The 25,733-nt window shown below is 41.2% G+C and overlaps 3 protein-coding genes and 1 pseudogene across 4 annotated transcripts in view; all 4 read right to left on the bottom strand.

Moving 5' to 3' along the window:
* Positions 1–586: 586 nt before the first annotated feature.
* Positions 587–1,525, bottom strand: LOC306647071 (olfactory receptor 7G2-like; the record flags this gene model as incomplete). Its single annotated transcript, XM_079116104.1, has 1 exon — positions 587–1,525. The coding sequence occupies exon 1, from the start codon at positions 1,520–1,522 to the stop codon at positions 587–589; it is 936 nt and encodes a 311-aa protein (XP_078972230.1). The 5' UTR covers positions 1,523–1,525.
* Positions 1,526–8,167: 6,642 nt separating this feature from the next.
* The window catches only part of LOC306647070 (olfactory receptor 7G2-like), a gene marked incomplete at both ends in the record, with an annotated part of 87,778 nt that continues 70,212 nt past the window's right edge, over positions 8,168–25,733 (bottom strand). Inside the window, one exon of the mRNA XM_079116103.1 lies at positions 8,168–9,020. Coding sequence (XP_078972229.1) covers positions 8,168–9,020 — 853 coding nt within the window. The remainder of the gene's footprint in view (positions 9,021–25,733) is intronic.
* On the bottom strand, positions 18,615–19,726 carry LOC306646369 (olfactory receptor 7G2-like; the record flags this gene model as incomplete). The annotated part of the gene is made up of 1 exon (XM_079115021.1): positions 18,615–19,726. Exon 1 carries the CDS (start codon positions 19,665–19,667, stop codon positions 18,615–18,617), a length of 1,053 nt encoding a protein of 350 aa, XP_078971147.1. The 5' UTR covers positions 19,668–19,726.
* On the bottom strand, positions 21,672–23,102 carry LOC306646368 (olfactory receptor 7G2-like; annotated as a pseudogene). Its single transcript has 2 exons — positions 23,084–23,102; positions 21,672–22,538 (listed from the first exon to the last, which is right to left on the bottom strand). The product of its transcript is annotated as an olfactory receptor 7G2-like (transcript).

Raw genomic sequence — 25,733 nt, 5'->3', positions numbered from 1 at the left:
ACTTAGGAAGAGGCTTTGGACCAACCCAAAAGAGAAGTGGAGCTGTGTCATGCCCAGTAACTCCACTGCAAGTGGAAAGCTCTGTTCATTTCCACCAGGAGATGGACACAAGACCTTTCAAAAACCTTTATTCAAAGCATCAGAAAGCTTGCTGTTGAACACCATGTCACCAGCACACTGCATTTGGTGATATCATTGCACAGCATAAAACCAGATGGCACTAAAGTGATTGAAAAGTGCTGCACCCAGCAACAGGCCAGAATCTCAAGAGCACGCTGATGCAAAAGAAAACTCATAGACAGAACTCATACATGAAACAATTTAACAGCTCAGCAGGAGGTGATTATTAAATAAATATACCTAATAAACTTTGTAGGTATGCATACAGGGATTATAAAAATGCAGTTGATTCTTATTCCCTATGTACATGTCTGATTGCATGAATATATGAGAGCAGAAGCTGTGAGTGGGATTCCCCTCAGGCATATCCTTTGCTTCTCTTAATGTGGTGTTGTGTATGCTCTCATCATACACACACAGGCACATGGACACATTCTAGATTCCTGCTTTAAATGTGATGACAATATCAAAATATTTTTCTCCTATTAATTATTTTCCTCAGGGCCTCCTTCATGTCTCTGTTCCTCAGGCTGTAGATAAAGGGGTTCAGCATCTGAGGGACCACAGTGTACATAACTGAAGCCACAGCAGAACTCCCGGGAGAGTCCATTAGTATAGACCTAATGTACACCCCAAATCCTGTCCCATAGAACAGGGAGACAACTAAGAGATGAGACCCACAGGTGGAAAAGGCTTTGTACTTTTTGCCAGTAGATGGTATTCTTAAAAGACAGCAGACAATTTGAGTATATGAGAAAATGATTGCAGAGACAGAGCTAGCACCCAAGATGGTAAACAGAAAATGAACCAAAATATTATTGATTAGGGTGTCAGAACAGGCCAGCTTGAGGACCTGAGCAAGTTCACAGAAAAAATGGGGGATCTCCACAGCTGTGCAGAAGGACAGACGCAGCACCATCAGACCATGCAGCAGGCCATGCACACTGCTAATAGACAAGGAGAAGAGAACCAGCAATACACACAGGCAGGGGTTCATGATGACTGTGTACATCAGGGGATGACAAATGGCCACATAGCGGTCATAGGCCATCACTGCAAGGAGACCATTTTCTAAACTACCAAAAATCAAGACAGAGCAGACCTGGAAGAGGTAGCCTGTGTAGGTGATGCTCTGATCCTGTGCTTGGATGTTGGCCAGCATCTTGGGGATGGTGGTTGTGCTTATGCAGATGTCAGTGAAGGACAGGTTGGAGAGGAAGAAGTACATGGGGGTGTGGAGGTGGGGGTCAGAGCTGACAGCCAGGATGATGAGCAGGTTCCCCAGGATGGTAACCAGGTACATGGACAGGAATAGGCTAAAGATGAGAGGCTGCAGTCCTGGGTCCTCTGTCAGCCCCAGAAGGAGGAATTCTGAAACAGCTGTGTGGTTTCCAGCTTCCATGCTACCGATGGATCTGATGTAAAGATGGGAGACATCACAATAAAATCCGTGGTTCTGGGACCAGCATTAGCAGCATCAGCTGGGACCTGGTTAGAAAAGCTGAGGGTGGGAACTCACTTCAGTCCTACTGATGATGAGCTCCAGGGACAAGGATTGACAAACCATGATTTAAATTATGAAGAGTCCACAGATTAGCAAACTCTCCCTCATATTCTAAAGTTTGATAATTGCTTCTCTGGAAAAACGCTCTCTTCTGTTCTGCACATGCAAGTGAGATTCAGAATCCTTCCCTGTGCTTACCTCTGCTTCCATCTTTTCCCTCCCTTTCCTTCCTCCAGGTGCACACCTGCTCTGGCCAGTGTGTACTGAGCACCAGCTCTCTCTCATGGTTTAGGAAGTGCTGAGAATGAATAGAAACAATTTGGCCGTATTGTCTCAGAGTTACGCTATACCTTAAAATAGAAAGCAAGAATAAAGCCATGAAATCTGTCTCACGCTTAAGGAGGTGCTTCCCCAAGATCTTAGATGGCAGCAATTTGTAAAATATTGAAAGAGACGTGAACTGAAAAGCATGTGCTCTTTAAAGGTATGATGATGGCAACTGATTTTGGGAGCTTGGAAAAATGAGACTTCAAAGATAACGCTGACATTGGTGTCCTTGCAGGAACCTCCCTGTACAACACAGATCTCCTTCTGGCTTTGAGGGCATAAAACATTTGGGCAACAGTTAGAGTCCAGGGTCGAGCACTTGCTTCCTTGCTGAGCAGGACTATTTTGCAAGGGGGTTCTCAGCATCCTCCTCTGCACTCCATCATGGGGTCATTGCAGTGATGAGGAATGAAGGGACAGAAACCAGCCAGCACTGGGCTCATTATCTCACAGTGAAGTTTCCCATTGGAATTTCTTTCCATGACAAAATAAATAAAACACATAAAGTAAAACACCAAAATCTGTTACCTCAGGGAAAGGGCAAATGACAGCATTATGAAATTTATTTTCATAGTATGTCTGCCATAGTTACAATTTAAAATATTCTGTAGTTCATTGAAGAGTAAGGCAAGAGGTAGACCTACTGGATCTTCCTGGGTCTGTACTTCCTTCCCCAGCATCTTCACAGGCAGAAAGGTGAAAGAAATATAAGGTGAAGCTGACCAACCCCTGTCCCCTCCACCACCATGAGAACACAAGTAAATGCCAGAAAACTTCACCATACTCATCCTGCTTGATGTAGGGGCAGGTATGGAAAAGAGGAATGTGATTGCCAACAGTATGTAGGGAGAGTTGGTATTCATCTTCTGCACACATTTCCCTCAGTTTCACCAGGAAGAAACTGTGGTGGACACCTGCGTGTTTCCAAAGCATTGACTGAGAAACCTTGGCTTACCTGACTGGCATCAACATACAGTGAGTCTCCTCATCTCCCCTATATGTTGGATCACACAGAAGATCTGGCCTCATGAAGGCAGAGGGACCAGGTGAGGCACTGAGCTCCATGCCAAAGACATTATCTCTGAAGGACCCTCAGGCGAGGCTTGCTGACTGGGAAGGACTCTGGAGTGAGGCAGTCGGAGTCTTTGCTGTTGCTGTGTCCCTGGAGGCTCAATATCCACAGCTCCCCATTAGACGGACAGGTATTGTTTTTTGTGTTCCAGGGCAATGTGAACCCCTAAAGAGCAATAATCTAGAAAGGAGGAACCCAGGACAGCAGAATCCCTCCCCCCCGCAGAGCCACCTACCTATCCACTGTTTGCCCCTTTTTTCTGCCCACTCACATTCTATGCACCCCACATGTGGAACCTCCCTGCTCTAACTGAATTCCAGTCTTCCTTTTTAGGTACAAGCAAAGGCATCTCTGGCCTGATTCTATTATTGGATGTAGAAACATAGTTTTGATGTATGTGTGTGTGTGTGTGTGTGTCTACAAAATGTATTTGTAAATATAGTTGATATACTATTAAAATGCCAACACCCAGAGGAATTTCTTCCTGAGTCACTGAATGTTGCCTGGACCTTAGTTTTTCATGTTGTGTAGTCAATTCAGCTGAATCCAGTCAAAAATCTGTACCCAGTTCTGTGTTCAATAGCAACACCTGCACGGTCCTTTTGGTGCTTTCTCCCCTGAGCAGTGCAGGTGAACTGAAGCCTCAAGCACTGCCTAGACGCACGACTGTGGAACTGCTAGAAATGTCCGGAACGTCTTCAAGGGAGACACCAGCCAAGCTCACCGTTGACTTGATGGATGGATTTGTGACAGGGAGTGTCATCGAGTCCCAGAAGTCAGTAAACTGAGTTCCAGAGGAGAGACCAGTGAGGGGTGAGGCCAACTGTGAGCCAGAAAGATGGACAACCAGGCCAGGGTATCACTGGAGGGAGGGGAGGGGAACTGGAGCTGGTGAGAATGGGGACGTCCTCAAGAGTCCCACCTTCAGGAGGAGGACACAGGACAGTAGCCAGAGCAGAACGAGAGTTCCAGAGGGGGCTTTCAAAAGGGAAGTTCACACACATTTGGAGTCAGGGTGTCAGACTTTGGAGTTGACCTGACAACACAAGGAAAGGGGACCTCTGAGTGTCAGTGCAGATGAGCACGCTGGCATGTCAGCAAGGTTCCATCAGGTGCTCTGGAGCTTCCACCTGAAAGCGGCCCCAAAGCCATCCTGGTCACCAAGACCTTCACGTCCCTGTCCCCAGAGATGGTACACAGCAAGCAGCAGCATTCAGACAGGACCCAGTGTCAGGACCGGAGAACATGCTTCCAGAAGGCTTGGGTGTTGTGCTTATCTTGTGAATTTATTCCTTTTTATTATTTATTGGTTGATTTACAATTGTATATACTGGTGGACTTCTTGGTCTACACTCATACATGCGCACACATAATTCAGTCCATTTCATTACCCAATACATCCCCTCTTCCTTTCTTCCTCCCATCCCAGTCCCATTGCTCTGCTCCACTGGTCTCCTTCCTATTTTCATTAGATACTTCCATAAAGCATCTATGGCTTAGATGCTTTTCTGAGTCTGGCTTATTTCATCTTGCATAAGTCTCTCAAGCTCTATCCATTATCTTGCAAATAACACAATTTTGTTCTTCTTCATTGCTGAATAAAACTCAATTGTGTTAAAATGCCACATTTTCTGTATCTGTTCATCTTTCGATGGAAACCTCCTCTGGGTTGTACTGCTATAAGTATGGGCATGTGTGAATCACTACTGGTTGCCTGTCTGAATACTTTTGGATGAATACTGGGGTGTGGAACAGTGAGTCATGTGGTGGTCCTATTCTCACTCTTTTGAGGAAACTTCAATTCTCACTCTTTTGAGGAATATCTATGCTTATTTTCATAATAGTTGTACTATTTTACAATCCCACCAATAATGTAGAAGTGTGTCATTTTTCCTCACATCCCACCAGTTCTTATTATTTGTATTCTAGATGATTGCCATCATAGGTGGAGTGAGTTGAAATCTCTGTGTAGTTTTGATTTGCATTTTCCCTGATTTCTAGGAATGTTGATCATTTTTTCACAAAATAGCAAGTGAAAGAAACAGTTATTACTCACAAGAAGAAATATGTGACTAATTTTAATGAGCCATTCTTATAATTTGTAAGTTAAAGACATTATTACTTCATTTACGTATATGACCACATGACTGATGTGATCCTACAATATGTACAATCAGAAAATTGAGAAATCATACTCCATTTATGTATGCTTTGTCAAGATGCATAAATGCATTCTACTGTCATATGACTAATTAGAACAAATTTTTAAAATTTTTTAAAAGGTTAAGCTCCTCTCCTCTAGGAGATATGTTGCACATTTTTTCCAAAACAAAGAAGTTAGAAGAAGATGAAATATGCAAAGATTTAAAGACCTAAAGAAATCAGCAGCAATTTTTAGTGTGTCTTCAGCTGTATTGGAGGATGATAAAGGTAAGGTGTCCTATGACAGGTGTTCATACTGTTTGCGCAGTTGCTGGAGCGGAAGGAGAGAGAACATTGGAAAGAAGAAAAGAACACTGACAAAGCACAGCTTCTGGGGGGCTGGAAAGTTAGACATTTAATCAGCACACACAGCCTAGCAGGGAGCCCACGCTCAGTGAGTGTGGCCTTCACTGTGTAAGGTTATGAGGACTACTAGCTGAGGAAGTGTCTTGACAAATCCTTTACCTTTCTCAACTTGGTGTTGGCTGATCTCTCTCCTGGAAATACCATGAGTTTGACACCTTGCCCTTCCCCTTTCTCTGCTCACACCTGACACAAGTGCCAGTCACACCTGGGTGCACCTGTCCTTGCTACTGGACGAGGCACATTTTTTTCTAGGTACTTTTTTTCCCCTTGAAAACAAATTTTTTAAAAATAATATCAATGGATCAAACCCATGCCAGCTTGCTCTGAAACGTCATCACCATTAACACAGCTACACAACAGACCATTTCAGATGAGCTTTCCCAGAATCTTGCTAAAGATATGGAGGATCTAGTTCTCCTTTTTACTCAGAGTACAACAGTGACTCTCAATTAATTCTTCCTGCAGAATAATGACAACCATTTGATAGCTCTCAATCAATTTTAAGGTAACCCTGTCCCTAAATAATTATTTAAGGAAGAATTAAACTATGCATAACAAAAAATAAATTGTATTTTAATGATATCTATCTCCTGTATAAACAAGGGCTATTGCACACACTGTAACCCCCCCAAAAACCCAGGAACACTAAGGGATAATTCATTCCATGGCTCAGTGAAAGGTGATCCACTTTTTATTATTATATGCAACTATTTCTTAAATAGTTTTTAAAGTATTTAATGTAAATATGCTTCACTATCTTTGTAGAATTTCACTCCCAGCTTTTCCCAATTTTGTATTCTTGGCTTCAATACATATATTTTCTCATCACTTCCACAAATTTAAATTATGTGTGTTTGTTATCAATGCTGCTGCAGGAAATTGCAAATTAGCAGAAAATCTGTTAACCTATTCGTATGAGGTACCTTGAGGATGTAATTTTTAAAAAGGTGCTGAGGATTGTTACCACAACCAAATTAATTGTAGGTGGAGGGTTGCTAAAATAATTAACATATAAGACATAGTGCAGAGAGAGATTCAACAATCTTATTGTTTCAAGAGGAGAGTCCAGAAAAACTTCAGCAATTTATTGAACAGCTTACTTATTACTGAATTGGAGGTCAACAATGATAAGGATTTCTGTCATACCTAGAATGCAAAAATAGACTTCAGGAGATTTCATGCATTAAATGAAAAGGCAAAAATCCAAATTCTTTAATGTCAAGAATCACTGAGCCTAAAACCTATAGGAAAAAAGTTGAAATAACAAAATATGCTAAAACTGAGCTTTCTTCCTCCACTACACTCTGCAAACCTGATACAAAAGGAACCCCTCTCATCAGTAAAAGAATATTGGTATCCCAGAGAACTAAAATAGGATTGGCTTTCCAGCTAAATAGAACATCATGTTTTAACAAAAAGACAAATGCTCAGTGGAAAGATCCTTATTTTAAATACATATGAATCATACAGAGTCATGAGTCTCATTGTGTCATTATCGCATGTGCATGCAACCTGCTTGGCTTATTCCTATCCCCCATGACACCCAATTATCCTCCACTCTCACCAACCACAGATACCCATGCACAAGGCCCAGTGTTCCAAACTCCTACTGGAACAAAAATGGCTGCACTGATCTGATTTCTGTGTCTACTTCTGTTAATCTTGGTAGAATGAAATTATATTTAAGGCCTGACTACATAATCTGGAAAAGAGATCATTCTCCCTAAAAAGCATTTTCAACATGAATAACATTCACCCTCTTATCATGTAGGTCCATGTTCACAAGTGAGGGGCTTTAGCATATGGAAGCCTCATTTTGAGGCCACCAAGCAACTTAAGACACAGGTGTCTTCTGCGTGATTCTGTGGAGAGGGCTGTTACCTATGGACCAAGGGAAGGACACTCTGTTTTATGTCTCTGGATGCAAGTCCAGAAAAAATAACTGCATCTGCTACAACCACCAAGGACTCCGAGGAGCAGATGTCCTGGGAAGAGGCCACCTCATGCCGGACTCAGTGAAGCCCACATGCCTGAAACTACACATTTATTTCTGAAATCACTGGACTGAACAACAATTATTTTTGTTGTCTCAGTACACTAAAGTTAGGTTTTCCTTTGCTTGGAGAAATGGTGGCATCTTCACAGAGAATATTCCAATATTACAAAAGTATCTGAAGCCTCTAAGGTAATCAAATTATGTAAATTTGATAAATAATGAAACTGTGCAGGTTGGGGTTCTGCTTCTCTGAAACCCAAGCAAAGAAAATTATTTCGAGAATTGAAATTATGTGTCAAACGTCTCAAGCTAGATAAAATAACATTCAGGTTTCAAGTCAATTTAAAATGCACATGGGGGCTGGGGAGATAGCTCAGTTGGTAGAGTGCTTGCCTTGTAAGCACGAGGCCCTGGGTTCGATCCCCAGTACCAAAAAAATAAATAAATAAATAAAATGCACATGGTCATGATTTTGTCCAATTCTTTGAGAAAAATGTACTGATCAGAATCAGGTATTTGTGCACCAGGAGTCCTACCGCCGTGACTCACTCTTGAAGCCCAAATCCAAATCAGTGGTACTTCATAGAAGAGAAACTGTCTTTCCAATGAACTTCCTCAAGGCCTTCTTCATGTCCCTGTTCCTCAGGCTGTAGATAAAGGGGTTCAGCATCTGAGGGACCACAGAGTACATCACTGAGGCCACTGCAGTCTTCCTGGGGGAGTCAGTCACTGCAGAGCTAATGTACACCCCAAAAGATGTCCCATAGAACAAGGAGACGACAGACAGGTGAGACCCACAGGTGGAAAAGGCTTTATGCTTCCCTTCTGATGAGGGCATTCTCAAGACAGAGGACACGATGTGAACATAAGAGAAAATGATCCCAGAGATGGAGGCACCAGCAAATAGACAGGCTGCAACAAGTATAACAATGTCATCAGTGAGGGCATCAGAACAGGCCAACTTGATGACCTGAGCAAGTTCACAGAAAAAGTGAGGAATCTGCAGGTCTGTGCAGAAGGACAGCCGCAGCAGCATCAGAGTGTGGAGGAGGGTATCTGCAGTGCTGATGAGCTGGGAGACCAGAACCAGACAAAAGCAGAGTGAGGGCTTCATGATGATTGTGTACATCAGTGGGTGACAAATGGCCACATAGCGGTCATAAGCCATGACTGCAAGAAGAAAATTTTCCATGTATACAAACACTAGGACAAAGCCAGTCTGGGTGAGGCAGCCTGTGTAGGTGATCGTCTGGTTCTGTCTCAGGATGTTCACCAGCATCTTAGGGATTATGCTTGTGCTTAAGCAGATGTCATTGAGGGACAGGTTGGAGAGGAAGAAGTACATGGGTGTGTGGAGGTGGGAGTCAAAGCTGATGGCCAGGATGATGAGCAGGTTCCCCAGGATGGTGACCAGGTACATGGACAGGAAGAGGCTGAAGATGAGGGGCTGCAGTGCGGGGTCATCTGTCAGTCCCAGGAGAAGGAATTCCAAAACAATTGTTTGGTTCATGGGTTCTATGTTGCTGGTGGATCTTACAGAAAATATGGGATGAAAAGAAAAGAAAATGAATGGTTTCTGGATGAAACAGCAACACTATCTCACTGGAACTAGGTAGAAATGAAAATTCTTCACACCACTGTGGACTTGCTGATGATCAGCTCAGGGAGTGGGGACCAGCAATCTGTCTTTTAATAAACAAACTAGGGCTGGAGCTGGGGCTTAGTGGTAGTGCACTTGCCTGGCATGTGTGAGGCCCTGGGTTTGATCCTCAGCACCACATATACATAAATGAAAGATCCATTGACAACTAAAAAATATATTTTAAAAAAATTCAAGAAAACATATAAAGTAGATGAATGTTATATCTCTAAGGATTAATATTTGCTTTAAGAAAAAAAAATCCCCTCCCTCAATGTGCACAGTGAACCTGAGAGGATATGAAAAGGCCATTATGTGCTCCTCGGCCCCTCCATTCCCTGCTCTCCTGCCTCTACTTACTTCCACTCCATCAGCCACCAACACTTTGACACGGTACCGAGTGATGATCCTGTAACTAAGAATAAAGCATTGGTTTTCCTTCAGAATTTTTCACTGCTTTGAAACAAAAAGAAAGGTGAGAATGAAATTATCAAATGTATCCTATGTAGCCACGGTCTCCAACGGGGGCGTGACTCAGATCATCAGACGAGCTCATGAAATTACACACACAGTGGTTCACGGAACTGCCAGCACCTGGACCCAGGAGGACCCAGGACACACGTGCACAGGTCGTGTTTGCCAAAGACAGACGGGGTCATCAGTGTGTCTGACTGCGGAGTTGGTTCTTGTGACCAATCTCTGGGAAAGCTTACGGGTAGTATGGATCCACATTGCTCTTCAAGCTGTCAGATTTCGTAATCTCCCTTTAGAGCTGTAATAGTAGCTTCCTGAACAAAGTCCCATGTTTTCTCTTGTGTTCAAGTTATGCCTTCTTCTACCCATTGACTGATATAGCAAGAGAGCATCCACCCAAATGGATACATGCAAATGCTATGCACTGTTCCCATCACTCTGAAACTCATTGGCTCTTCCTGGAAACTTGAGCAATCTGTTTCAGCAATTAATTCCAAGAGATTTGAGGGAGTATATGGATGACATTTTTTGATTTTTTTTTTATTTTTACAGACTACATTCTTTATATATTCCTGTGAGGACTTCTTCACTTAATGAGAGAGATAGCAAATCATTAAATAAGCAAGCAAACAGAAAAATAACTAAATGGCAAAAAAAAGTAACATGCAAGTACCCCTATGGAAACAGACAGAAATAAACAACTACTTTTTTTATTCTTCAGAAGATAAGTATAATAAACTGTGGATGTGGATAATCAGGCCTCCTGGCAGGAGCATCCTTGGGGAGCAGCAGTCTTCCTCTCATGGGAAAGAGAGAAGCAGCTATGTCAGCTGTTACCATTTGGTATTATACCAGACTTGCAGGTCTGAATTTAATCCAGCCTCCTGCATCAGCTTTATGGATGGGGACAATGTTAAACTGGCTGAGAAGCTGGGTGTCCTCCTCTGTATATGGTGAGCTGCCTGCTGGATGTTCTCAGCAGTCTCCGTGTAGTGGTCCTTACACAGTGTGTACATCTCTGACCATCACATTGCACACCTTAAATACAAAGAACTTTGTATTTGTGCAATTGTATCCCAATTAAGGAAAATCTTCCTGGGGATGTTTCAATGATGAGAAATGAGTACTGTGAGTGAAGCAGCCAGCACAATCCTGGGCAGCCCAGACTCTCCTGCTGACCTGTCCTGTCTCCTGGTGTGGATACATGGCGTGGGTGGGGGTGTGGGGTGTTTGTGTGTGTGGGTGCACATGTGTGTCTTCATGAGCAACAGCATATAATGCTTTTCAGCCCTTGGAGTGATGTATTGAAGGGGGGAAAACATCTCTACCTTGTGAACACAGATTTCAGGAAGGAGTTTCTGTGCTGATGCTACTTTTGAGAATACAAGTTTTGCAGAAATCAAGGAAGGAAAGAAACATTATTGATAACAATATTCATCTGACCTTGACATAGGATAATATACAAAGCCATGAAATGACTTTGACCAAAATTATGAATAATTAAGCTAGGAAAATTATATGAATAAATTCTTCTCCATGCAAAAATTTTGAATATTTTTGAACCTACACAGGGGCATACATTTTCATTGGTATTACTCATCATGATTGAGCCCAGAGAAACAAGAAGGGCCACAACCATGAGTTAATAGTGTTACATGCACACACTTTGTCACCCCTGTTTTAGGTATTTTTATTACAGTGATTACTATGTTTGCATTTATTTATTGCATGTATTACTATGATTATTTCTTTTCCTCTCCCAGGAAATCCCACACTAACATTATAGACATGACTCTCCTGAACTTCTCATTATACCTGATATTGTTCTTCCCAATAGTAACTGCATTATGTTGCACTTTAAGAGCTTTATGTGAAGATGACACTACTATGTGCACCATTTACAATTGGTACACTTAAGCGATTGTTTTATTGATTAATGTTGATATATAACTATTCCTTAATCTCACATACCAGACTATTCCACTGTACTGTTAGAAGACAATGGTATTCTACATTCCATAACTGCTGGGTGTTATAATTACTGCTTTTATTTATGACTGCACATGCAATTCAGAGCTATCCATATTGGACACTATCTCATTCCAGATGCATGCCTTGGGAAGAAAAGAGGAGGAATGGAAGGTCAATATGTATTCTTCTTATTTTATTTCTTCATTTAAAATGATTGCAGCAGATAGAAAAATCTAGGCATATAATCCCAGTGGCAAGGTTGAGTCATAAGGATCACAAATCCAAAGCCAGCCTCAGAGACCCTAAGCAACTTAGAAGACCCCGTCTAAAAACAAAACATAAAAGGGGTTGGTGATGTGGTTCAGTGCTCAAGCACCCCTGGTTCAATCCCTCTTCAAAAAAAAACCTCAATTCTTAGAAAGGGCCTTGGGTGCTTGTGTGTTGCCATTGCTGTTGTTAATTACACCGTCTCTGCAGCTCCAGTTTAAAATATTTGGTAGTTTATGGTGAAACATGGGGACTGGGAAGCTACTGGGTGAGGCTTCTGCATTTCCCCCTCCCTCCCTGGAGTCCTCAGCCCCCTGCAGGAACATGATGGAACCTCACTGCAGAATGAAGGATGAAGAACCAGCGAGAATACACAAGTTGTGTTAAATTGTCAACCCTCAATACCACAGAACATAGCTGCAGGCAGACAGCATTCCTTGAAAAGGTAATTAAGTTAGAACGCAGTCTTTAGGGTGAGCTGGATCCAAACTGATAGGCATCCTTATGAGAGATGAAACTAAAGAAGGGTTGGTGGCTTATGCCTGAACCACCAAGCTGATGGGGAATGAGGACTGGAGCCCACAACACAGGAGGCCCTGTCTCAAACAAAGAAAAGCAGAAGGAGAAATGGAGGAAGGAGGAAGAGATGGGGACAGAGGACAAGAAGGAGACCGAGCTGGAGAAGGAAGAAGAAATTAGGAATCAGACAACCACAGAGGGCAGACCACGAGAAGACTCTGGGAGAAGTCCACCAGCTCCATCTGCATGCCCAGAAGAAAGGCTTCCAGAGGAACCCACTCTGCTATCACTCAACCCTATCACTGAGATGCCCTGTCACTCAACCTCTAGCCTCCTGTCAGTGAGAAAATAAATTTCCATTGTGAACTCAGCCAGCACTGTCACTGCTATGGTAGCCTTGGCAAACTAATACATTGCCCAGACTCTCCCTCATGTCAAAAAAAGAAATCAAGTAAATATTTAGACTGTTTTAAAAGAGCCATCATGTAAAGAAGGGGCAGATGTCTCTTAAGGAGGAAAGTAATCCCGGTTTCTACAGAGAGCAGGTGACCTTGGGCAAAAGGAGAGCTGGTTGGATATGGGAGAAACTGTAAAGAGAATATCTCAAGAAGGTGGAGTCAGGCAGCAGAGTAATGGGGACCTGCTTCTCCTCATCCTCTGCCTGCACATCCCTCACTGGTTCTGTGGCAGGAAACTGGAGTAGAGCCCCTGCCCTGTGTCCAAAGCCTTAATCAAGGGACTTTGTGCACCCGGGCTGGCTTCCCTGGGAATGATCCAGCGCCTCACCTGGATGTGGACACAGAAACATGTTCTCAGGGCAGAAGACACACTCTGAGCCTGGGGGCTCCAGCTCAGGAAGGACCATCTCTGGTTGAAGCCACAGCTGCTGCTTCCTGGTTTCCTGGGCTTCTGATGAGGTTCTCACTAGCTGACACCTCCAGTCTCTGTGTCCCTTGGGGCTCAATACCCACAGCACCTCATTATACCAGAAATGTTACATCCTTCTGATCCCAGAAGTATATATCCTTAAAGCTCTCAGCACTGGGGAGAAAAAGAAAAATTTTTATTGAATTTTGATTTGCATTTCATATCTTGGAGATGGTACTCCATGTTAGAATTCATTTTAAAACATTCAACCCTTAACCTCTGAGTCTGACTTACTTCACTGAACATAAAGTTCTCCAGTTTCATCTATTTACCAGCAAATGACATTATTTCGCTCTTCTTCATAGCTGAGTAAAACTTCATCATGTATAAATGTCACATTTTCTTTATCCATCCATCTATTCACACGTACCTGGACTGCTTCCTTATCTTGGTTAATGTGAACTGTGCTGCTTGAAATATTGCTATACCTGTGTCACTATAGTATGCTGATTTTAGTTCTTTAAGGTAAATACCAAGGAGTGGGATAGCTGGATCATATGATGGTTCCATTCGTAGTCTTTTGAGACTCTTCACAGTGCTTTCCAAACTGATTGTACTAATTTGCAGTCCCACTAAAAAAATGTATGAGTGTATCTTTTTACCCACATCCTCTCCAGCATTTCTTATTATGTTCATGATGTCTGCCATTCTAATTGGAGATGCATCCAGGGTGCCTGCAGGTTTGATTGCACAAAGCCCATGCCATCTTGGGACATAGGCCAGGGCCTGGAGGTCCAGTGTGAGGATGCCTACAGGTTTGGCTACAGGTGGGGTCTTCCTGCTGGGAACACTAGTGGGCGCCATCTTGTTGCTTCTTCCCGGGGCTGCTTCTCTGTGTGAGTGCATCTCTGGTGGTTGAAGGCTTTCTCTCAATAGCAAAAGACTGGCAGGTTCCATGAAAAAAATAAAGGGAGACTAGTAAGTTAGAGAACTGAGATAGAGGGAGAAGCAGGAAGGATACGAAAAGGGAGGAACCATGGAATGACATTGACCAAATTATGCTACGTACATGTGTGACTATACCATAGTGAATTTCATGTTTATGTGTCTATAAAGCACCAATTAAAAAAATTACAAGTAAAAGAAGGAACACCAGTGGAGTAGAGGAAGAGCAACAGGGAGAGGGAAGAGTGGGGGCTATGAGAAAGTACTGGGGACCAAAGTAGAGTAAATTTTATTCTATGCAGGAATAACTATGTAAAAATAAATCCCAATATTATGTGTAAGTACAATGCATTGGTAACATAAAAAATTACTTAGACACAGACAACTGCTAGCCGCTGTCTGGTTTGACTTTAGACTGACATCAGTTGTGTCATTAACCACTGTGTCAAAAAACAGTTTCCAGATACCTTTACTTTGCTTTAAAAACTTCCCCTTGCCTCAACCTCTTTGAAGAAATCCATAGTTTGCTGTTACCATACACCGTTCAACACAACACCCAAATTAAATATTATGATTGTTGGTAAAAAAAAAAATGTGATTGGGGTGAAGATGGTAAATATGATCCCATACTGAAATAAGTTGGTCTTGAAAATTTAGGTTAAAATTTTTATAAAGAAGGATTTTCTTTTAAATCCAATCTGCCAGTCTATGTCTTTTGATTAATGAGTTTAGGTCATTAACATTCCAGGTTATATGATATGTGTTCAGGCGATATGATTTGTGTTCCTGGTCATTTTGGCTTATTTTTGGTTTTTAACTTGACTTGGATTCTCCTTTAATTGGTTTGTCCTTTAGGGTAGTTCCTCCCTATGCTGACTTGCATTGTTGTTTTTCACTTCCTCCTCATGAAATATTTTGTGGGGGGTGAGAGAAGAATGGAAGAACTTTAGGTTACATAGAAGGAAATGAGATGGGGGTATGAAAAATGGTGGAATGAGACAGATATCAATACCCTATGTATATGTATGATTATACCGATGGTGTGAATCTACAACATGCACAACCATAGAAACAAAATGATGTACCCCATTTGTGTACAATGAATCAAAATGCAGTCTGTAAAAAATCAAAAGCTAAATAAAAAATTAAAGAGAAAAAAGAAGGGTTAACACACTGTAAAATAAGTTCATAGGCATGGAATAATTTAAATCCTTAATTCTTTGTCCTCTACTGTACTGGATTTGCTTTCACTTGTCTATTTATTTATATTTGAGTGGCTTTATCTATCTATACATAAAGGTGAAGATCCTTGTGATATATTTATACATGCACATAACATGAATTTTTTAAGAATTCATTCAAGAACTATATTGAGTAGGAAAGAAAGGAGAATGGAAACAGACATAACTTTCCTATGTACATATATGAATATACTCTACTTTCATGTATGCCTAAAAAGAACAAATAAAAAATAAATTTAAAAGAACTATATTGAAAATCAGTAGTGAGGATGGACATTCTTGTCTTGTTTCTGATTTTAAAGGAAATGCTTTCAATTTTTCTCCATTTAGAATGATGTTGGCTTTGGGTTTGTCATCTATAACCTTTGCAATATTAAGTTATTTCTTTTTTTTAAATTATATTCATTTTTATTTTTGCAGACTGCATTTTGATTCATTGTACACAAATACGTACAACTTTTCATTTCTATGATTGTACACGATGTAGATTCACACCTTTCATGCAATCATACAAGTATATTGGGTATTGTCTGTCTTAGTCCACTATCTATCTTTCCCCCAACCCCTTCCACCTCATTTCCCTCTGCACAATCCAAAGTGCCTTCATTCTTCTCTTACCCACCATCCAAGTTATGTATCATCATCCACCTACCAGAGAAAACTTTCAGTCTTTGGATTTTTAGAATTGGCTTATTTTACTTAGCCTGATATTCTCCAAATCCATCCATTTACCCACAAAATACCATAATTTTATTCTTCTTTATGGTTGAATAATATTCCATTGTGTATATATACTAGTTTCTTTATCCATTTATCAGTTGAAGGGCATCTAAGTTGGTACAATCTAGTTATTTTATTCCTAGATTCCCCAAATTTTTAACATAAGTGTGCTGTATTTTATCAAAGGTGTTTTCTGCATCTATTGAAATGAGCATATGAGTCTTGTCCTTAATTCAATTTTTTTGGCGAATTACATTTATTGATTTGCATGTGTTGAATCAACCTTGCATCTCTGAGATGACGTCCACTTGATTATGGTGTACTGTCTTCTTCATATGTTTTTGAATGTGGGCTTATTAATATTTTATTAAGAAATTTTGCATCTGTGTTCATTAGGGACATTGGTCAAAGTTTTCTTCCCTTAATGTGTCTTTGGTTTTGTCATCACAGTTATACTGGCTTCACAGAATGTACTTGGAAGTTTTCTCTCTCTTTCAATTTTGTGGGATGATTTGAGAAAGAGTGTGTTAAATCTTCTTGAAGGGTCTGCTAGAGCTCAACCAAGAATTCATCTGGCCCTGGAGTTTTTCTTTGTTGGAAGCTTCTTAACTGCTATTTTGAGTTATTTATTTGATACTGGTCTTTTTAGGTTTTCTGTATCTTCCTACCCTAACACAAGTGTCCAGACTGTGTGTGCAACTGCTGGAGGACAGGAGGAAGAACCCAGCAGAGAGAGAACAGGGCCACCCAAGTGAACAGAGTGCACCTGGAACCTCAGTGACTGCAGAGGTGGGGACATGAGCATCTCATCACTACAAGTAACTCAGCAGAGGACTTACAGTTGGCATATTGGATGCACTGAGCATGTAAGCTAGTCATGGTCATTGGTTGAGGAAGGTGCTCCAATTCAACAAGTCCTTACTTTCCCGGTTGGTGTTGACAGGCCCAAGGCCATGAGTGTACCTTTTCCCTCGCCATTCTCTGCTCACACCTTAATCCAGCACAAACTCAGCTCACCTTTGCTCTGCACTGGATCCTACACATCATATTTTAAGTATCCTAAAATGTAACTCCTAAAAACTGAGGAAGAATTAAGCCACATATGACCGCCAAAAAGATTAATTTAAGAATTATCTATCTATTTCTGGAATAATTGCAGGCGACAATATAGAGAATGTAATACTCCCCCAAAACACTCAGAAATACAGTGATCACCATATGTATGAACAGTGGATCCTGATCCATTTTTATTACGATACTTAACAACTTCTAAAATATGACGTGTAATCGATATGAACTAAGTATGTCACATAAGTATGCTTCGTTACTTTTTAAAGTGACACTGCCAACTGTTCCGAGTTTTATGGTCTTATCTTCAATACATGTGTTTCCTCAACACTATATAGATCTCAGATTTAAATTATGGCTGTTCCATATTGTTGCATGAAATTGCATATTAACAGAAAATCTCTTAACCTGTGATACAAGCTACCTGTGTGGTTGTAAGAAAAACAGTGGCTAAGGATTGCTAGCAGTCATCTTCATTTTAGGAGACTGGCATGCCACAATAACACATAGTAAGACCTCAGGCAGGAAGTGGGGCAAGGGTCCTCAGCCTTCCGTCTGTGGCATCACATCCATGTATAACCCCTGCATCTGCACAACCAACTGGAGACAGAATGGAACAAAAGCTTGGAAGAGCTCCATGACTCCCTAGTCCCCAAAACTCTCCGTGCTCAAATTCTGAAGTCCTCGTACTGCCTAGCCATCCTCTGCCTTGGCTCAATAGATTAGACTTAGGGTTTCTTTTTCTTATGAGAACTAATGGCATCTTCACCAAAGAAGTTTCACAAAATGAGGTCAGGCCACCCAAGTAACCTATGTGAATTCCATAAATTAAAAGACCGAGTAGGTGGATGATAACATGACTTCATAGGATACATTTTTCCAGGGAACATCTCATCAATTTCTTAAGTGAATATGAAAGGTCAGTTCCTTTGCCTAACAGGAGGCCCACCTGTGGGAACTAACATATGAGGTTTTGGCCTTGGGAATAGGCTGAAGATGGTCTCCAGCTATGAGCAGGCCTTGCTTAAACATCTCCCTGCCTTACACACCTCTATGACTTTCCCTCTCAGAAACTGATAAAAAATATGTGAATAAAATATAACTGCAAACTAAGGCTCTGCTTCATACAGTCAGCTTTGATATTGAAATAATTTGTCAGACATGACATGGCTATTCCAGAAGCAAAATCGGATTTGAAGGCCAAGTTGAAATATTATTATACACATCAGCTAATATCTTCTGGAAGAACCTGGTGATGAATGCGTCCTGCATTCTGACTCACCAGTCTTTCTGCCATTTTAACTCATTCTGGTGATTCAGAAAGAAAGGAGAGGGCATGATCCTGGAGAAGACACTTCCATGATGAGATGTCTCAGGGCTCCATTCATGTCCCTGTTCCTCAAGCTGTAGATGAAGGGGTTCAGCATCTGAGGTACCACGATATACATCATTGAAGCCACTGCAGTCTTCATGGAAGAGTCAGTAACTGCAGAACTCATGTACACTCCAAAACCTGTCCCATAGAATAAGGACACAACTGAGAGGTGAGACCCACAGGTGGAAAAAGCTTTATACCTTCCACCCACAGATGGGATCCTCAAAAGAGAGGAGACAATTTGAGTATAGGAGAGAATAATCCCAATAAGAGGAATTCCAACAAATAAGCTAGACACTGAATATATCAAGAGGTTATTTATGAAGGTATCAGAACAGGCCAGCTTGATGACCTGAGCAAGTTCACAGAAGAAGTGGGGGATCTCCAGGGTTGTGCAGAAGGACAGCCTCATCACCATCAGAGTATGGAGGAGGGAATGCATGATGCTAATGAGCAGGGAGAGTAGAATCAGCAGAACACAATGGCAGGGGTTCATGATCACCATGTACCTCAGGGGGTGACAAATGGCCACATAGCGGTCATAGGCCATCACTGCAAGCAGACAATTTTCTAAACCACCAAAACCCAAAACAAAACCATTCTGAGTGAGGCAGCCTGTGTAACTGATGCTCTGATCCTGTGCTTGGATGTTGGCCAGCATCTTGGGAATGGTGGTTGTGCTTATGCAGATGTCAGTGAAGGACAGGTTGGAGAGGAAGAAGTACATGGGGGTGTGGAGGTGGGGGTCAGAGCTGACAGCCAGGACGATGAGCAGGTTCCCCAGGATGGTGACCAGGTACATGAATAGGAAGAGGCTGAAGATGAGGGGCTGCAGTGCTGGGTCATCTGTCAGTCCCAGGAGAAGGAATTCCGAAACGGCTGTGTGATTTGTGGATTTCATGCTGTTGGTGAATATTATGGAAAAGATGAGGTGAAAGTAAAATAATGTGAATGTTTTCTGTGTACTGGAAACAGCATAGCCAACTGGGAACATGCTTAAGATACAAAAATAATCATGGAAACATTGGACATCCTTTAAAAATCTCAGGAGGTAAAGAACAGCAATGTATCTTTTAAAAAATTCTCCCAAGGAAATTGCTATAACTAAAAGCTTGAGAACTAGTACTCCAAAATATTTTTCTCATTTATATTGTGAACCCCAAGAATATTAAAATCTTTGCTTACATTGTCTTTCCTCTGTTCCTCTTTACTACAGCTCCCCTAACTTGCATACTTAGAAAGGTAGGAAGGAAACATCAGTGATACCAATATTCCTTTGCACTGGACATATTATCACATATATATCAATAAAATTGAATTAAATAAAAATGAGTTAAGTGCATGAATCACAAAAATTATGAATACCTAAACATTGAGAAATTAATATGAGAAAAGTCTACACCATGACATAATTTTAAGTATTTCTGCCCTCACATAGGTATGTATGTTTTCATTATGGAATATGCATGCATAATAGAAAGCACAGAGAATCAAGAAGGGTTAGCTACCAACAGTCAACAGTAGAACCACACTTCTCCATCCTTTCTTTAGTCTTATTTATTGCCAAAAATAATAGAGGCATATTTGAAGCCTCACTTCATGTACATGCAGAAATTTATCTTTTTTCCTTCCCTGGGGAAATGACCATTTTAGTATGATGACCAACACCCCTTCTAAACACCACCACAAAACTTCAACTAAGTACCATAATATTATGAAACAGTCGTGTTTGAGGAGGGCTCATCTCTGCTCAAAAGGAAATGGATCCCTGGCCTTGAGGAAAGTACAGACCATCAGAATCAGAGCTGGGTGGATACTGGTGGAAATATACAGGAGAACATGTCGAAGGATGACAGTCAGAGATGGGTCTCACTGGGGGACATGTTTCTCATAATCTTATGCATACCCACCCATTCCTGCTTCCCAGCAGGACACTAATAAAATACATGTCTGTATCATTTCAAAGCACTTACCTGGCTGAGTTCACTGACCAAGATTCTCAGCATCTCCCCTGGATGGTGAAGACAGAAGATATGTTATCAAACTGAGCAGACATGTTGATTGGGTCAGTGAGCTCCTGGTCAGGAAGGACCATCTCTGAGAGGAGGTTCAGTGCTGCCTCCTGGATGGAACAGGGCTTTTGAGAGAGGAGATCACAGGTGGACTCCTGTAGTTATGTATCCCCTGGGCTCAAATTTAAAGCACTTGTTAGTCTTGTGCTCATTCTGATCCCAGGAGACAACACCCTTAAAGACAAATCCAACAGATGGGGAGATGAGGAAGACTGATTTCCTGATCTCTGAGGCCCAACATAGAAGAACCCATTCTCTCCTTGGTCTCTGTTCTTTGCTGTTACATGGACTGGCACACATTTCACTTGGCACGTTTTCAGTAAATCCTAACCTTGGATTTTATCTATACACAAAAGCATCTCTATATACTTTCATAAATTTGGAAAGCCTGATTCAATTCCAAATGTAAAATGTTTTTGCTGTATGCAGGAATAAATAATAAAAATGGAAATGTTAACAAAGATATTATAAAAACACTAAAACTAAGAAAATCTCTTCTTAAAAGCCATTAAATGTTTGCTGAATATTTGTGAATTTCACACTCTCTCTCTAGCTTTCATTTAATTTATTAATTGGCGGTGGAGCTTGAACCCAGGGTCATGCACATGCTAGGCAAGCACTCTAGCACTGTGTCATTTCCCCAAGCCCTTTTCATTTAATTGTCATTTAATTTTGAAATGAGTCTCACTGCATTGCCAAGGCTGACCTTGAACTTGCAAGCTCTCATCTCATCCTCAAGTAGTTGGGAAGTTACAGGGACGTTAAAAGGCACCTAGTCATTACATATCTCATCAAGTTAGCAGAATGCAGTGACAGAAAGTGCAGGTATTCTGGCTAACCAGGAACCCTGTCCCTCTGCCTCACTCTAGAAACACAAGTCCAAAGTACATATCACAGAACAGAGGGTGTCTTCCCCATGAGCATCCTCAGACCTTCATGTCCCTGTTCCTCAGGTTGTAGATAAAGGGGTTCAGCATCTGAGGGACCACGGAATACATCACTGAAGCCACTGCAGAATTCCTGGAGGAGTCAGTCACTGCAGAGCTAATGTACACCCCAAAACCTGTCCCGTAGAACAAGGAGATGACAGATAGGTGAGACCCACAGGTGGAAAAGGCTTTATGCTTCCCACCTGATGAGGGCCTTCTGAAGACAGAGGACACAATGTGAATGTAAGGGAAAATGATTCCAGAGAAAGGAAAAACAGCAAATAGAGCACCCACTGAATACACCAGAAGATTATTAATGAAGGTATCAGAACAGGAGAGTTTGATAACCTGAGAATTTCACAGAAGAAGTGGGGGATCTCCAGGTCTGTGCAGAAGGACAGCCTCAGCACCATCAGAGTGTGCAGAAGGGCAAGCACATGCTGAGGAGCATGGAGAATAGAACTAGCAGTGCACAGAGATGATGGTTCACGATGACTGTGTATCTCAGGGGGTGGCAAATGACCTCATAGCGGTCATAGGCCATCACTGCAATGAGACAATTTTCCATGCCAACAAAAACTATGAAAAAGCAGACCTGGGAGAGGCATCCAGTGTAGGTGATGCTCTGATCCTGTCTCACGATGTTCACCAGCATCTTGGGGACTGTTCTTGTACTGAAGCAGATGTCATTAACAGACAGGCTGCAGGGGAGGAAGTACATGGGCATGTGGAGGTGGGAGTCACAGCTGATGGCCAGGATGATGACCAGGTTCCGCAGGATGGTGACCAGGTACATGGACAGGAAGAGGCTGAAGATGAGGGGCTGCAGTGCTCGGTCCTCTGTGAGTCTCAGATGGAGGAATTCTGAAATAGCTCTTTGGTTTCAGGTTTCACGTTGGTAAAGTATCTGAAGCAAAAGATGGGGTGTAACTATAATAATGTGTGTGACCAGCAGTAACACCATCATTTGGAAACAAGTTAGAAAACAAACTTGTGGACCCCTTGATCTTCATACTTCTAACTCCAGAACTGTGAGTATTTAAAATTTAATTGTTAAGTAACCGTGACTCTGCTGCCTGGTTATGACAGCCCTAGCAATTAATGCACTTACAAAACCCTCATCCACCTGTCTGCAGAATTCAAGCATGCTTTGTAGCAATCATCATGATTGAGAAAGGACTGATTTCCACTCAGAAGGAAATGGACCCTGTGTCATACAAAATGAGACCAGCAGCCTGAGAGCTGAGGAGCACCAGAGCAAATATAAGTGTGCAGAGGACGAGACAGGGGCCAGGAGGGTGTGATGACCGACCCTCATCATATTTCTCCCTCCCTTGTTTCTTACCCTCATTGCTGCTTCACACGATCAAACTCTGGTGACACACTCAGCCTGGTTTCCCAAGCATTACCTAAGGGACTCGAGTTCATGGTTGATTCCAGGGAAATGATGCTCAGCATCTCACTGGGACATTGGAGATGGAAGATCTGTCTCAGGAAGTGCAGAGAGAGCAGGTGAGTGAACACGCTCCTGTTCAGCAAGAGTCATCTCTGGGAGGAGGCTTGGGTGCTTCTTCCTGGCTAGGGCAGGGTGGCTCAGTGAGGAGGTCACAGGCTGACTCCTATCACCTCCATTTCCCTGGGGGCTCAAATTCCAAAGCTCCTCATTAGATCAGAAACTTTACTCTCATGGTGACCCCAGGAGTGCATATCCTTGAAGACCAACTCTGTAGCAGTGAAGGATAGATTCTGGAGGAATAGATTCCTGACCCCTGAGTTCAAATCTCCACCTTCAACTATCTTTTTTGTTCCTGCTCATCTCCATTTCTTGTACCTGGAAAATAAAACTTCTCTAATAAATTTCAGTATTTATTTTAAGTTATCAATGAATCCCAATTTCTCATATCAAGAATACCTACTTTGCTGGGAGTGTTTGTGCACACCTGTAATCCCAGCAGGTCTGGAGACTGAGACTGGAGAATAGCAAGTTCAAAGCCAGCATCAGCAACAGCAAGGTACTAAGCAACTCGGTGAGACCCTGTCTCTAAATAAAATACATAAAAATGCGCAGAGTTAGAGATGTGGTTCTCTGGTTGAGTGCCCCTGAGTTTAATGCCTGATAACCACCTCCCCCAGTAAAAAACACTTTTTCTTATATATAAAGTAGAAAAATACACTTTGCATATGTGTGTATAAATTTACAATTTAATTATAAATATTAACTAAGTTAATGCATAAATACAAGCATCCAATGATGTCTTTTCCTATATATCATTGATATTATTTAACCTTAATTTTTCTTTTTATATTTGCACAGAAGATTATGACCCTTATGTGTGATCAATACTAACCACAAAATGTATACATACACTGGACTGTGACTCCCTGGTTAGAACTTCATGCATAACTTTTCCAATATTCACAAGGGTTTCCATGGTTTTCTTCACCTATGGACACTGTGGTTTTAAATTATGGTCCTTCAGCTGAATTTAAGTTATAGTGCATTTACAAAATTTAAAAAAAAGTACTTTCAGGTTTAGGGTATCATGCTGTAATCCCAGAGACTTGGGAGTCTGAGGCAGGAGGATTGCAGGTTCAAGGCCAGTCTCAGCAAATTAGGGAGACCATGAGCAAGTTAGCCAGACCCTGTCTCAAAATAAAAATGAATATAAATAACTGGGGTTGTAGCACAGTAGTAAAGCAGCTTTGGGTTAAATTCTCACTACAAAAAAAAAAAAAAGAGAGAGAGAGAGAGAGAGAACTATGCCAATGTGTCCATTGCCTCCGCACATCTGATTAGATTTCAACAAAGATGGCATTGTAGTGTCTTTATCAACTTATCTACATTTGGTTTTAAAAGGAAAAAATAATAGATAACATATAGAAAGGTATCAATGTGATTATTTTAAAAAACAAAAGGTCAGTTTACTTTCACATATCAGAGAAAACATTCTGCCTTAAATGATTTCTCTGATATGTGGATGTTAATTCATCATGAGAGGGTGTTGGGAAGAATAGAGCTACTTCATATTAGGTGGAGGGGAATGAAGGGAGGAGAAGGGATATGGGGGTAGGAAGGATAGGAGAGTGAAACAGACATCATTACCTCCTGTACATATATGACTACATGATCAAAGAGATCCTGCATTATGCACAATGAGAAAAATGAGAAATTATACTCCATTTATGGATGATCTATCAAAATGCATAAATGCAGTATACTGTCTTGTACACCTTATTACAACAAATTAAAAATAATTTATAAAAAAGGTCAATGACACCATCAAGCACAAAGACAATCACATAAAAATACAAGGTAAATTTATTGTAATTGCCAAGACAAAATGCTGGTTTAACATAATGAGTGGGCTGATGTCGGTTCTGTGAATCTGTTTCCATAAGCAAGAAAGTATTTTGTTCTTCTTTCTAGGTAATGAGGACAAAGTGCCTTTGGAAGAGACGAGTTCTCAAATACACATGTAGAAGTCCCTTTTAGAAATGTATTCACTTATTTTAAGATGCCTTATCTTTGTACAAACTTCTGAGTAACAGTGTGCTGTTGTGACTCTTGTCTGGTACTGATCAACTCATCTGATTTAGCTCAGTGCCTTCCGGGTCTACTGTTGCCAATGACAGATTTCATGCTTCTGATGGTTGGACAATATTGCTTTTTGTATATGTACCTCATTTTCTTCATCAATTTCTGTGTTGATGGGCATTTAGAATGATTCTATATACTGACTATTGTGATTAATGCTTCGAACAGCATGGGAGTGCAGTGGTGTACACTTTCTTCACATGTTGATTTCATTTCCTTTGAGCATATACTAAGCATTGGAATGCCTGGACTGTATGACAGTTCTATTTTTTATTTTTTAAATAAAAATAAATATTCTATTTAAATATTATTATATTTCAATAATCTTCATAATAGCTTTACTAATTCACATTCTCACCAAAAGTATGAAAATGTTTCTCTTTCTCCACATCTTCACCAGCCCTTGTTATCTTTCATCTTTCATAAAGATCATTCTCCACTCAGTGATATATTATCTCACTACA

The sequence above is a fragment of the Sciurus vulgaris genome (genome assembly GCF_902686455.1).
Source record: "Sciurus vulgaris genome assembly, chromosome: 16".
Taxonomy (NCBI): domain Eukaryota; kingdom Metazoa; phylum Chordata; class Mammalia; order Rodentia; family Sciuridae; genus Sciurus; species Sciurus vulgaris.
Note: the sequence above shows the minus strand (reverse complement) of the source record. Positions and strands in the feature narration are given on the sequence as shown.